Source organism: Peromyscus maniculatus, chromosome 3, assembly GCF_049852395.1.
Source record: "Peromyscus maniculatus bairdii isolate BWxNUB_F1_BW_parent chromosome 3, HU_Pman_BW_mat_3.1, whole genome shotgun sequence".
NCBI classification, from domain to species: domain Eukaryota; kingdom Metazoa; phylum Chordata; class Mammalia; order Rodentia; family Cricetidae; genus Peromyscus; species Peromyscus maniculatus.
Genome location: NC_134854.1, coordinates 47969742 through 47985693, shown reverse-complemented (window position 1 = coordinate 47985693; position 15952 = coordinate 47969742). Strand labels below are relative to the sequence as shown.

Below are 15952 nucleotides of genomic sequence, written 5' to 3'. Positions count from 1 at the left end.
ACCATGACACAGAGACATTATTAATTATGAATGTTTGGCATTAGCTTACACTTGTTTCTAGTTAGCTTTTATATATATATATACATATGTATATATATAAATACACACACACACACACACACATATATATATATATATATATATATATATATATATATATATATATAACTTAAATTAACCCATTTCTACTCATCTATGTGCTGCACTGAGTCTTGTTTACCTCATCTATGTACTGTCCATCCTACTTTCCTGCTTCCTTGTGTCTGGCTGGCTGGACCCTGGCTGACTGGCTCTCTGCCCACCAGCCCTGCCTATCCCTCTTCTGCCTAGCTGTTGTCTGTTCAGGTTTTATTTATTTATTCATTTATTTATTTTTTTTTTGAGACAAGGTTTCTCTGTGTATCCCTGGCTGTACTGGAACTCGCTTTGTAGATGAGGCTGCCCTCAAACTCACAGATATCTGCCTGCCCCTGCCTCCCCAAACTTTTCAGCTTTTTAATTAGACCAATCAGGTGCCTTAGTCAGGCAAGGCAAAGCAGCAACACATCTTTACATAATTAAACAAATGCAACACATCTTTACACAGTTAAACAAATATTGTATTCCATAACAAGAAACAGATGTGAGTTCCTCTTTTGAAAGCCTCTGCAAAATCTCGGAAACAATCTGCTAGTACCTGATGGTCAGAAACTTCCTTCTCCTTAGGTCCTTGTGTGTCACTCAGCCTGTACAGCATTTGTCCCAATACATGGGAACTACTGTGGCACCTGACAAAGAAAACAATGCTGCTTCTGCACTAGAATGTGAGGATTGGTAGATGTAGACTTATTTATATATTGCTCATAATGTGTGGATGGATCTAGTATACATTTCACTTGCCCAAAAAAATTACCATTTCAGCTCCTAACACTTCTTTGAGGTAAATAAGCCCAGACCCCCCCCCCCAAAAAAAAAGATGGTGATGCTTGCTGCACATGTCTTACGAACACTGGCTCAGTTACAGAGTCGGTGTTGGGAGTACAGGCTATTCTGTAACTTCATCAAGATGGATTTATTATCATCAAGTTCACAATGGCGATATCTTATGAAACAATCAAGATAGTCTCTTTTTTTCCCTCTTGATATGTGCAAGTCACTTAAAACACAGAAAAGAGATGGGAGTTCCAGAAGTAACAACTTGTACATTACAGAATGAAAGTAATATAAGAACTTAATAATAAATTTTAATCACATACAATACACATCCTACCAATCATATAAGCCAATCATTATGTTAGGTATATATCCATACAGAACCACATATAATACATCAGCATATAATAATATAATAAATGCACTAATGTATTAGTGGATAGGTTCGTGGCTATCCCCATGTATTTCTAAAACAAACATTACAGTTATGATGGGACAGGATCTGTTGCAACAGAATGGGCTTTTTAAATTAAAGCTGGCAAAAATGTTACTAATATTTGATAATAGAGTTTCCTAAATAGGATCCTTCCAAATTTGAACATGTTTATTTATTTCATAAATATATAGGGAGTTCCTACATGTTACAGATATAGTTTGGGTGCAGTGGACCTAACAGGAGGCTGATATGCATGAGTGCCTGTTCATGTGAAGCTTGCATTCTACCATTTAAAGATATAAAAAAAAAACAAATGCCCTAAATGTGAAGTATTCCAGATGCCATTGTGTTAGGTAGATAGAAGAACAAGGAAGGGTTTAAGGACAACAGAGTCAACAGAATGGAAAGGAGGGGTGAGGAGTTCTGCTAAAACAGAGAGGCCAAGGAAGGCCTTGTCACTATGAGCTACATTCTCATTACAAAGAATATCTGTCATTCCATTTTTTTCCTCAAATGACAAATGAAAGGATGAAACAGACACAGGTTATATACAATCTGAGAGCAATCCATCCAGCATCAAAGTCAGATCTATCTGAAAGTGGTGTACAGCATCTACAATAAATCTGAGTTGCTCCATCTGTCTGTCTGCTGTATTAGATTGAAGGCTATTAGAGGTCATAGCTGTTTACCATCACATGGCTGAACAGAGATCCAAGTGTTGCCCAAGAACCTGGGCACCTAGATTCTAGTAATAATGCTTTGCACTAATAGTTTAGAAAAAAATTAAATTTGGATTGCTACTTTTATAATAACTATCCTCACTATTACTAATGGTGGAGATGAGTATGACCCTAGAAAATCTGGCCATATTTTGAGGAGAAGGGAAGCTACTAGGATGAAGCACAGAGTGTATGTGCAAAGGAAGGTCATAGTATCTTCGGGGGTGTGTACACATGCTACAGGAGAAACATTTGGTCACTGGCCAAGTATTTACCAAATACATAACAATGGGAGACAATTAATGATTTAAAGCAGATGCTGAATTAATATATAGCATGTGACTTTTCAGTAAAAGGACGGACTAAAGAGGGTCAACAAAAACTAACAACCCAGCTAGTGTTGTAATAGTAAGACTGCAAAGAAAAGGCTCTATGCAAGAGAGGGACACCTGTGGAATTTTCAGTAAGTGTGATAAACCATTGTAGACTATATAAGGTAATTCTAAGGTATATATAGGTGGATGGATGGTAATGCCATTGAGTGAGATAAGGAGAATGAGATACTGTGAGCAAGATGATGAATTTTGTTTTAGACACTAAAGCTCCTCTGTCCAACTAGTTAGCTAACAGACATATGGCTCTGTATTTTTTTTTTTTTTGTATTAGAGTTATCTAGATCAGGGTGTTAATGGTACAGAAGTGATAACAAAAGCCAGGTGACCCAGGAGAAGGAGCAGGAGGCAGGTGTGATGCAATGTCAACATAGAGACCTGTTGGAAAGGAGGGATGATGAAGAGTCATGAAAAAGTTATCAGGGCATATAAAGAATCCAGAAATAAACAGTGAGTCCTTTGAGTCCATCTGGTTAATACACCTCATAGGGCAGTTCCATATGTGGAGTTCCATTGTGTTATGAAATATATCCCTTGGGGACATGGAATGATAGCGAAGTTCTGGGCTTCCCCTTCAGTTTAAATGCCACCAGTATCAAACTAACATTTCCTAGTAGAGTTTGCTGTTGTTCTGGATTCTTATTCTTTGCTACCCAGCTCCCAAATAAATGACACATGAGGGTTATTCTTCCTTATAAATGCCCAGCCTTAGCTTGGCTTTTTTCTTGCCACATTTCCTTGACTTAAATTATCCTGTTTATCTTTTGCCTCTAGGCTTTTCTCATTGTCTATTTCTGTATATTTTTTCCTTCCTTCTTATTCCATGTCTGGCTGGATGGTTAGGTGATTGGCCCCTGAACTCTTCCTCTCCTTGTTTTCTTGTTCTTCCCAGATTTCTCCTTTTGTTTATTCTGTCTGCCAGCCTTGCCTATCCTTTCTTCTGCCTTACTATTGGCCATTCAGCTCTTTATTAGATCACTCAGGTGTTTTAGACAGGAAAAGTAACACAGCTTCACAGTGTTAAACAAATGCAACATATAAGAATGCAACACATCTTTGCATCATTAAACAAGTGTAACACATTTTAAAATAATATTCTACAATAGTTTTCATCTAAAACAGTTGTCTAAACATGGAGCAGAGAACCAAAATGGGAAATGTTCTAATGGCATCCTGTAAAGGCTGGTGAACTCACTGTATTCTTGCCCACATCTAAGCAGTACCTGTGTTATCCACCACTGTGAATCTAGTCACAAAACCTGTGCTTTAGCTCTATGGAAATAACACATTTAAAACAATGATACATTTCTTCTAGTCGACTTTTTATTCTGAACCAATTTTAGATTTACAAAGTCATAGTGTTACAAAGGTGCCGGGTGATGGTGGCACAGGCCTTTAATCCCAGCACTTGGGAGGCAGAGGCAGAGGTAGGTAGATCTCTGTAAGTCTGATGCTAGCTTGGCTGCAGAGCAAGTTCCAGGACATCAAGGGATACACAGAGAAACCATGCCTTGAAACCCCCCCCCCCAAAAAAAAGGTGTTACAAGGGGGATACAGTATACACTTTATCCAGTTTTCTGTGTTATCTTCTTATAACTATGGAACATGGACCGCTGGTTACAACCAGTGCTGAAGCTGTTTACTACTAATGGTTCACATTTCACCATCTGCCTATTAATGCCATTTTTCCACTTCAGAATATACACCAAGACACTACATCCCTTTGTCATAAATCCTAAGTCTTCTGTGATTTGTGTTAGTTTCTTAGCAGACAGAGAGACTGACAGGGAATATCACATTTTGCTTCAGATCTGGACCAAGATATTCACTCATTAGAAAAATCTACAATGGAACCAGTTGGATAATGATGATGCTCTCAGGGATCCATGTCCTCCTACACCCAAATGAATAAGTCTTAAATTTGATTTTCAAAAAGGGTGCTTTTTCAAATGAGACTTTTACAGTATATGCAAAATAAAGCCATTATAAGAATATTGTATACCTAAATCCAGTATGGGTAATTAATGGCTGTAACTATTCTAAAACACACAGCACCTGCTGATGTGCAATGCCAATATGTCTATATGCATGAAAGAGTTTGAAAGAAGGTTAACCTGTATTTCTTAACATAGGCTTCATGGTAGTGAAGCATTCCAATCCAGACATAATTAAATAACATAAAAACTTTTCCTACCACATATACATTACAATTCAGTATTTACTCAGGTTTCTAAATGAGTAAACATTGAGCTTAATAATATAGAAGTCTATATTTTTACATAGTATTTATATGTGATTGAATAGAATGTAGATGCTCTCAATACCTATTCAGTATTCTTCATTATTTTATCCAAAATTTCTTAGAGCAGTGTGGCAAAGGCAAGATAAAGTGTTTTTGAGTTTTAGCCTATAAAATTCGAACAGAGTTAAATCTCTAAAAACACAGAAATAAATTAATGGAAAAATTACTGGTCAATTAATTTCATTATTAATATAAAGTCTATATTTAAAATATTAGCAGTTGTTTTCTGGTCAACTTGGGCTACAGAGTGAAATCCTGTCTCAAAAATCAAAAAGAAAGAAAGATGAGGGAGGAGAAAGGAAGAAAGAAAAAGGTGAGATGGGAGAAGGAGGGTCGAGGGAGGAGGGAGGACAAGAAGAGGGAGGAAGAAGAGGAAAGCGGGGAGAAAATGTTGAGCACATACATAAGCTCAGTACTCAGAGGCTAAGGTAAGGGGACTGCCCTGCGTTCGAGACAAGCCTGTAATACACAGCGAGCCACAGGTCAGCCTGGGCTCCAGAGTGATATCCTAGCCTGGGTGTGGTATTGTATTTCCCCAAATACTGTGTATGCTAATAAACTTATCTGGGGTCAGAGACAGAGCAGCCACAATATTAAACATAAAGGATAGGCAGTGGTAGCACACGCCTTTAACCCTAGCATTCCAGAGGCAGAAATCCATGTGTTCAAGGATACAGACAGGCATGGTGACTCATCACGCCTTTAATCCCAGAAAGTAAGCCTTTAATCCCAGGGAGTGGTGGTAGAAAGCAGAAAGGTATGTAAGGCGTGAGGACCAGAAACTAGAAGCATTTGGCTGGTTAAGCATTTGGCTGGTTAAGCATTCAGGCTTTTGAGCAGCAATTCAGCTGAGACCTATTCTGGATGAGGACTCAGAGGCCTCCAGTCTGAGGAGACAAGACCAGCTATGGATCCGGTGAGGTGAAGTAGCTGTGGCTTGTTCTGTCTCTCTGATTTACCAGCATTGACCCCAATAACTGGCCTTGCCTTTGATTTTATTAACAAGAACTTTTAAGATTCATGCTACACCTGGGGTTAAACAAAATAAATATATGTGGAGTTGATATAAAGAACTATCAGCAACTGAAGTCATCAAATTTACTGCCCTGCAATACCAGTAAATACCTTAACGAGACCTATCCTCTCATTCTTGGGTCTTACACTGCAGACACATTCCTGCTTAATTCTAAGAATGTGCACATTATCTTTTTTGGTGCTTGGAGCCACAACTTTTAATGTTTCCTACTGAATAGTATGGTTTAGATCTCAAGTGTTTAATCACAGCACTAGAAAGTAAGTGTTGTTTGAAGATTCATTCATATCAGATGTCATCCTGATAATGAATTATTCATGAATCTGTTATAGATAAGGAATACTGCACCATGAAAGCAAAGCATTAAAGAGTCACATGCATCAGAGAACCCTTCTGTAGAAGAATGGGACTTGAGGGCAGTTGGGGATGTAATTCATGGGATTTTTCTTCAATTAATCTCATATTCTAGATAGTAAACCCCTTCAGGCTAAGAACAATATTGAATCCAAACTCTGCAAAGTTCAATGTTACATGGTACAGCTCCACATTCAACTGTACTGGGTACCTCATTTATCTATACTATAATTAAAATTTTATTTTGCAGTAGGCTCTTGTATCTTTTGTTATAATTTGATCTGTCTTGGAGGCATCTAGGCAGTGGTACCGGGTCCTGTGCTCATGGCATGAGTTGGCTGTTTGAAACCTGGGCCTTATGCAGGGACGCTTGGCTCAGTCTGGGAGGAGGGGACTGGACCTGCCTGGACTGAGTCTACCAGGTCAATCTCGGTCCCTGGGGGAGGCTTTGCCCTGGAGGAGGTGGGAATGGGGAGTGGGCTGGGGGGAAGGGGAGGGGGGCAGGAGGGGGGCAGGAGGGGGGAGAACAAGGGAATCCGTGGCTGATATGTAGAACTGAATGGTATTGTAAAATAAAATAAAAGGAAAAAAAAAGAAAATGTGTTTTACTAGAACCGTGAAAGATTATTTGTTATAGTTCATATATACATTTCAAGAAGAAAATTTTAAAAGTTGTCATGATCTCATGCTAGGATAGAACGATGGATAAGGGGAATATTGTATTATTTTTCTTTCTAATGTTTACTTCTTGCTATTTCATCAAATAAAAAAAACACACTGTACATCCAGTTTTTGAAAAATCCAATAGAAACTTGATTTCCTCACATTTAATACATGGCAACATAATAGTAACCAACACTGAAGTAGGACAAGCACAGCAATATGCTAGAGGGAAGGTTATGTGAATGTGGTTTCGGCCTCAAAATACATTATTGTACAGAACCAACCCTTTATCTTCTTATAGTAATGTGAAATAATATGACTATGTGATGAGATGAAGGGAAGAGAATGACCAAGCACTGTGATAAGAGTATGATGACAGATAGGCCCACTCAGACAGAACTGGGATCTTGTGTGCATTAATCCAATGCACAAAACAGCAAATAAATGACTAACAAGAAAGTAGTGAACACAACATGGAAACCCTGGACACAGGGATAAATCCATATTCCCAGAGGAGAATGCACAAAATATTCATGCAGCTAGCCACAAAGGCACAATATTGTAAAAATTCATGAATTACTGATTTCTGCAACTATCAGTTTAACATTTTCAAACTATGCTTGTCTATAAGTAACTAAAGTACAGACAATGTAAATGCAGTTGAGGGCAGACAACCATCACCATGCTTTTCAGTCTGAATGACAGCTACCTCAACAAGTTTTCACCATGAGCAACACAGTCTTTAGCTTGTATAAACATGCTGTGTGTGTGTGTGTGTGTACGTATGTACGTACGTACATACATACATATGTACAAGAAGTTAAAGTTGGGTGTTTTCCTCAATTACCCTCTACATTATTTTCTGAGATAAGGGTTTCTTCCTTAACTCAGAGCTCACTATTTAGCTAGGCTAGATTCTGGCCTATATTCTCCTGTCACTGCCTCCTCGGAGCTGAGGATTCATTCTCAGCATTATAATATAATCCTGAGGATTACAGATACATGCCAACATACCCTGCATTTATATTGTATTGGGAATCTAATTTAGGTCCCCATGCCTTGTGTAGCCATCTGAACTATCTCCCCACTCTCTAAGTATATTTTTTAAAATACTAAAATAATAACTGTCTTCTCCATCATAAACTTCTTCAACTGTCTTTCATTGACTACTGAAGCTAAGGAAGCTCAGAATAAGCCACCCCAACATATAAAGACCACTCTAATATGCTGAATATTTAAATTATAAATAGTGTAAAATTCAGTACAAAAAGATGTCTCTGGCCTTCACAATTTTTCTTAAAAACAGAAATTCAGTGCCTGTGTGGAAGAGGCAACAGCTTATCCTCAAAGACGAGAAGAGAAGACTAAGAGAACTCTGCATGGTGCTGGTTAAGGGACTAATAAAATCTGCCTATGTGCATAATTTAGGTGCTTTTCCACAACTAATATTCTTTGTCATTCCCCGATCAAGAAAGTAGATCCATGCCTTGTTCACCCATGACCAGAGATTCCTCCCATAGATGATGGGAACAAATAAGAGACCTAAAGCCAAAGAGTATGAAGAAAGTGAGAGACCTTGGAATACTTAGCCCTAAATGGGATGTCTCCATCAAATCCCTCCCCTCAGGGCTCAGGGAACCTTGTGGAAGAGGAGACGGAAAAAGAGTTAAGAGCCAGATGGGATGGAAGACACCAAAAGAGCGGGGCCCTGTAAATCAACAGGTTCAAAGCTCATATGAACTCCCAGAGACTGAGGCAGCATGCACAGGGCCTGCATGGGTCTGGTCCAGCTGGGGGTCCTGGAGCTGAAAGGAGAAATGGACACACGCCCCAATTCCTAACCAGAAGCTACCTCCAATTGATAGCCACTTGCAAATGAAATACTCTGTTTTCGCTAGGGGCATCTCACTGGGGAAGCAAATTACTCTTAAGGGTAGGCTCCATGCCCAACAGTAAATGACCAAGACAAAAATGAACTCCATAGTATTTTTGTCTCATAATGCTGTTAGAGTATTTTTTTTAACCATACAGGTCCTTTGTATATATATTATGATTTCCAGTTTCGTGCTTTTAAGAAATTCCTGTGTGTGTGTGAGCATGTGTGTGTGTTTCTTGTGTTTTTTTCCTTTGGCCCCTTCTCTTGTCTGATTGTTCTGTCATATTCTGGATTGTTCGTTTTGTTTTACCTTATTGTACTGTATTTTATTATTATTATTCTTTAGGTGTTTGTTTTCTAATGAGAGACAGAGTGGTGTAGATCCGGACAGAAGGGGAGGTGAGGAAGAATTGGGAGGGATAGGAGGAGGGGAAATCTTAATCAGAATATATTGTATAAAAAAGAACTATTTTCAATACAAATATACTTTGTCCAGTCTGTTACTTAAGTAACTGATTCTAAATGTAACTTTGGGATTTCATATCTCTTCAATGATTCTTATGCTATGTAAAAAATCTGTATTACATAAATGAGTATGCTTTTCTTCTATTGATTCAGCTTAAATTAATTTAATTCTAAGGCCTATCTGGAGCCCTGAAGAATGGATATGTTGTTTTCCTGCCTTTACCAAGCAATCTGTCCTTGCTGTACAGTGCAGATTTTAAACCTGCTTTGCCCCTCTGCTGCTTAGATCCTATTAGCCTGTCACAGTCCCTCTGAAAAGCCTTCTCTGTAACTGTGCTCTTCATTATGTTCACAAAACATCAAACTCATCAAATAATGAGGGCGCCTCTTTATGAAAAGCACTTCCATTAAGTCTCTAGTACCTGCACCTGACCCCAGCTTCCTGGTTGGATAGTAAAGATGTGAAGAAAAACTTAGGACAAATAATTAGAAATAATTAACAAAATGCTTTAAAATGTCCAGTGTGCCCTAAAGGAGAAATAGTGGGCTATATGGAAATGAGGAGGAGCAAACCCTAACCTACATGAACAGTAAGGAAAGCCTGGCAAATGAGTCAAGTATGGTTGAGGCAAGAAAAGTAAAACAAACAAAAGAGGATTTCAAGCAAAGGGACAAACACGTAGAATTGCCTGGGGACAGAAGGGGGGGGAAAATGGTAGACTTTAAGATCTATAAGAAAGATCCATTAAGTATAGGATTGAGGATGCAGGTTTGGAGCATACCAGAAGGCCCTGGCCACTAGGGCAGGCATGAGTGCATTTCCTCCACACAAAAGCTCAGGCACACCACCACCCAACTACAACCACTTCAGCACACAGCACAGGAAGTCCAAGCTGTTCCCTGCAAACCCTGGAGCCAAACCCTACTCCTCCTAGCAGCAGCAGACCTAGGGCCAGCACAGCTAGAAAAAAGGTCATCGCTATGGGTGCATACTGCTGCTCCTCTAGCAGGTACCTCATTCGAAACTCTGGTTGGACTTAATACTTAAGAGTAATTATTATTATTTGCTTATTTTGATACTTTCATATGTTTTTTTTTGTTTTTCAGATCATTTCTTTTACCTTAGTGTGGGAGTTTTCTGTATGTGGAGATCTTGTTGAGTTGAAATATAATTGTTTCTTTTGAGACACATGACTAAACACTGTATTAAAGATACTATCAATTATACAAAAATGGGAATCACATAATTGCATTTCTATTTTTTAATAATTTTTCAGAAATGCTTGAAAAATAGAGATACGGTTGCAAAGATTTACAATTTTTTTCTTAATAAACCCCAAATCAGCTATATGAGTTAAAGTAGATAATTCTCAATTGGCTGTTTTCTTTCTTTTTCTTTTTCTTTTTTAACCTAAACAAATACTAAAATTATAGCAATTTACTGCTGGAAATAGCACAATATATTTAGTACAGTTCAGCAATGTTCACTGAATTACTTTTGTTGTGTCTGCACACTGAACTCCTTGCCAATTATGACAGTTAACAAGGTTTATCTTCAAAGAGAGAAAAGTATTTATTCCCCCAACTTAGAACATATATGCCGGAGTAAATCTCTGAGGGACCTCACTGCAAAGGAATAAGTTCTTATTAGAGTTGCTTCTCCCACAACCATGCCATTATGCCAGATGGATACTGTGGGCTTTGAATAAATGCTCCGGCGGATCAAGCTCACTCCTCATTCTTGAAAGCAGGCAGGGGACACTCCTCCTCTTTTGCCAACCCATGAGTGGTGTAATAGAGAGATTCTGGGAGTGAAGTTGGTGGGTGGTGGAAAAGGATGAGTAAGTCTTCACAACTTTACCTCCCTGCTGTAAAGAGTTTCACCATCAAGGAAGCCTTGTGAAGACCCAGCCACACAGCATGTGAATACAAATCAAGCAAACAGAGTAAGGACCTGCCTGAGGTGTGCTTGTAGGCTTCTCTACTGCATTAGACTAATGATAGCAGATTGGCATGCATTTGCTGATACTTATGCTACCAAAGCATTCACATATACAAGGGTGTTTCCTTGGTGTAAAATTATACAACTGATAATACATATTGGCTTAAGTTATTGCCCTAGCCAGACCAAACAATAAAAATTTATCATTCAATGCTTCAGTTATAATTTTCTAGATGTTCATTTAAAGAAAGACCTAAAACAAATTTCATACCACTTCCACAGGTACTAAAGCATAAGAAATATAGGCTGTGTACTACCTAATATAATTGAACATTTGGGTGATGGATGAAAATCATTAAATAATACACAAATGCAAATCAGTAGATGCCTTCTCTAGCTAAAATACAATAAAAGCAGCATTTTAATTTCTTTACATAAACTTTGCAATGATGGCTCATGGGCCAAATCAAGGCTGTATCTGTTTTCCATGCACAATACACAACATTGATACAGAAATATCACAAAATCATGCATATCTCTAACTGGCAACAGGGTGTGAGAAATGATGACTTGCTAATCACTTTAAGTTGGCAAAAAAAATCTGTTTGGATTACTTTACACATGGTCCAGTTCACCTGTTTGTACCTCTAAGTCATCAATATTTGCAATTTCTTATCTATGCACATACGTTAATGTCTTCCCAGCTCAGTCCAGATTTATGTTACACACAAGAAAAAAAAAACAGATGGAAATTCAAAACTAACAAAACAGAATTAAATAACTACACATGGTCTTTTTATAGCATCGTGACCACCAGACTTTCCTTTCCGGTAGGCACACACCTTACCTGCAGCTCTTTTTCTTCCATCTTCCTTTGGAGCACTTTAAGACACTTGGTGAAATCAGTGTGGTCTTGGTCAGGAGTTGAAATAAGATCACAGCCCTACATGTTGAAGACAGAGAAAGTTAAGAATAAGTAAAGATTTCAGCACATGATCAAAAGGACAAGCTCTAAAAGTAAGGAAACGTTTTTAAAGTAAAGATAGGCTATCATTAGATAAATCCTATGAGGCCAGTACTACCCCCTCATTAGAATCAGCATCATTATCTTTATACCTTTTTTTTTTCACATAAAGGGACACACCAGGAATGAAGTTACAATTATAAGATGATTATGTCAATCATTTTTCCTAAGGAAAGTACATATTTTAACATATAATCAGTCCTTCAGAGATACTGATGTAATAATATTCAAGATTAAAATAAGGACTTTGTACTAATATAATAAATTACACTCACAGTGAAATTCCTGAATTAAAATGAAAGTATTTCTTTAAAACTCCAGTTTTCTTTAACCAGACTTCATCACTTGAGTTACATGAATGGAAAAACTAACATTAATATTGAACTAGTGATTATATTTTATACCTTAGGTAAAATCCAGCTAGCTGTCCTATAAGATTCCTTTATAGTCCTGCTTCCCCATGTGAGCAGCAGCAGAAAGAACTTCCCCTGTGTACATGTGTCTTGAATTATCTTTGAGACATTATAGAGTCAAGTTATAACTTCTTTGCCTTCTTTATAACATCTCACCATCTGCAAGATACCAAAGCTTATTCCAAAAGACAAAGCTAGAAGAGTGCAGATCCTCATCTCCCATGAACTTATATGGATAAAGAACCTATTTTTTTTATTCATTTTACATACCAACCACAGATCCCCCACTCATCCCTCCTCCTGCTCCCCAACCCCTCCTGCTTTCCTCCAAGAAGGCACATTTTCCCATGGGGGGATAGTTAAGCCTGGTACATTCAATTAAACCAGGACCAAGCCCCTCCCTGCTTTATCAGGGGTGAGCAAGGTGTCTGACCACAGGTAATGGGGTCCAGAAAGCCAGCTGATGCACCAGGGACAGATCCTGATCACACTGCCAGGGAATCCTTAAATATACCCAGTTACACAACTGTCTCCTATATGCAGAGGGTCTAGTCTGGTCCTAGACAGGAAGAACCTGTATTTTTGAAAAGACATCTTCTTTCCCAATGTCATACAGAGGAAAAGGTATATAAAACCAGACCAAGATGGAACTCCATGCTTCTTAAATCAGTAATGAAACAGTTCTTGGATTCTTGACAAGCAGCTGAGTAAGGGAAAGTTAAACATAATCCAGTGTATAGAGTTGCCATTCAAAGAGTTTTCAAGGATACAAAACACCCATACGGACTTCTAAATTATTCTAAGAACCATCCTCAGTAGATTTAAGGCTTCTTCTTTTACCTCAAGGTCTCTCTAAATGTGTCAAGCTCAACCTGGGCTTTATTCATTTATGACTTCCTTCCAATGAAGTGACCAGTGAAAAAATTAATTTCTCACCATTCAGAAATATATGATGCTCTAAAAGACATATATGTCATCTTTACAAGATCAAAGACATAATTTCCTGACCCTAAAAGAACATTGAAATTTGCTATAATCACCAAGCAAGGGCATGAAGAAGTGGCTGATCTAAAGCTAACAGTCTTAAAAAGAAAGACATATGTGAGTCACTTAGGGATATTAATAAAGTGACAGATAAGGCTGTCACTAACTACCACTATATGGAGAGCTCCCTGAGGGTAGGAACTGTGTTTCTTTCTGTACTGTTTCCCATTCTGGCACCTATCTGCTACACAGTAAGTATCTAATAAATATTTTCATGATGTTTATTTTTTGCAGTGTAGGAATATATTATACTAAATGTGTTAAATGTATACATATTTAAAGATGTTTATAGAAATATGTATTGGCAATAAGCTGGGGCAGTATCTTCTTGCTAAGCACACCACATTTAACAACTGAGATTTGTCTTTCTTTTTAAAATAGTGACAACAGAACAACCACACTGAGGAAATAAAACTGAACAGGCAAATACTAACAGCAATAGACACTGGACTTAGGACACAGGACTTGCATGATTTGAGCTGGATCCCTCCTGCAGTCTAGCTTGCAAAGGATCAGAAAGTCTTATGCAAGCTGCAAAGGGAGGGAAACAATAGATATCTAGCTGTGAGGCTTATGAACCCCAACCTGACCAACATGGTAAAGAGACATATGGTGTAAGAATAGCATTCTTTTTTTTTAATTAATTAATTTATTTTTTCAGAGCTGAGGACTGAACTCAGGGCCTTGCACTTGCTAGGCAAGCGCTCTACCACTGAGCTAAATCCCCAACCCCAAGAATAGCATTCTTTGCCAGTAGCCAACAGCTCTCTAGTTGTACTGTAGGCCCATTCAACATTAGCGAAATCAGGCCTGATGCGGAAAACCTAGCTAACTACCTGGCAGTAGTGAGGTCATGGGTCTTCAAAGAAAACCTACTACCTCCACTTTAAAAGATCAGCATAATTCTTAACATACTCTGAAATTTATCCTTATACCCACAGATAACTGTAGCTCTCCTCCCATGTCAAAGAAGTGTCTCTTTAGAGAAAGTGGAGACCATTACAGAAATTCACAACTAGACACAACACAGAGATCAATCGATCACAGGGACTCCAGCCCCAGGGGATGCATCTACAACACAACTACTATAACCAAAGAAGGCTCCAGGAACACTGGGAGAGGGGATGGAAGGTTCTAAGAGCCAGAGGATGAGGGAGACTGACGTGAGACTGTGTTTCTGAGAAATGGCTGATTAAAGAAGACCTGAAAAATGACGAGATCAAGACATGCTAACACAGGAAGGGAAGAAAAATCTCAAAACGTCCCATCTGCAAATAAAGAGTGACAGTGAACTAATGACTATTGAGAAAAGGAGAAATACCGTCTCCTAGGGCTGAAACCCATAACTCTTTATCTAGTACAAAATGGTGAGCCCTGAAATCATACACACATTAGCAAATATGGACGCAGCAGATTGTACTTACGTATCTGTACATGCACACACATCAGAATAATGATCTAAGAAAAATAGGTTATCATTGTGAGAATGAGAGGGGCACATGGAATGGGATGGAAAGAGGAAAGGGAATGGGGAAAATTATGTAATTACATTTTAAGTAAAAGACATTAAAAATAAAAATTAAAAAAATTGAAAAATAAAAAGTGGATATGAAGTTGGGAGGGGTGACTTTGGATTTGGAAGTGGATACTGATGGATAAATGTGATCAAACTACATTGTATACTGGTTTGAACTTTTCAAATAATACGTGTGTGTGTGTGTGTGTGTGTGTGTGTGTGTATGTGTGTGTATATATACATATATATGTATATGTATATATATGTATTTAAAGTTGACTTCACTTTTCTCAGTCCTCTAGAAAACAGTAAGTCTAATAAAGAGAAAGTATAAGGCAACAAAGAAAAAAATGATACTTATTCACCAAGGCACATCCATATTAGACAGGGGGATATTGATCATGCTAAATAAAAACTAACTTGATCAGAGTCAGAAGCACTAGAGTATTGAACATTTCTCACTGATTTGCTATTTTCTTTTTTAAAAAGTTAAAGTTCTCACAACACTCAATACTCTCAAACTTAGAAGAAAAGGCCATGAAGCTTAGCATTAAAAAGACTTGAGTTTCCAATTGATGGTCTGCAAGATTAGTTTCCTGGTAGCAATACATATATTTTAACTAAAAACATACTGAAAAACCCACACAGTTAAAACTACAATGATCTTAAATAGTCTTAAGGTGCTGTTCCTTGCTAAAAACTACATTTTCATTGATTTTTCTTAGTTTCATAAAATGCAGGGTTTTTTTTAAAGCAAAAAAGTATTATTATTTTATGAGTCAGGAGGTGATTCCAATTTCATATTGCATATGTCTGTGTTTATTTTTTCGTCTGTTAACAAGGAGATACTTATATGATTTA

At 37.9% G+C, this 15952-nt stretch overlaps 1 protein-coding gene across 5 annotated transcripts in view; it reads right to left on the bottom strand.

Annotated features, from left to right (window-relative positions):
* The window catches only part of Tpk1 (thiamin pyrophosphokinase 1), a 334426-nt gene that overhangs the window by 147047 nt on the left and 171427 nt on the right, over nt 1-15952 (bottom strand). For all 5 annotated transcript variants that reach the window (XM_042273147.2, XM_042273144.2, XM_016003603.3 and 2 more), the window contains one exon: nt 11942-12037. In XM_042273147.2, the coding sequence (XP_042129081.1) occupies nt 11942-12037 (96 nt within the window). The remainder of the gene's footprint in view (nt 1-11941; nt 12038-15952) is intronic.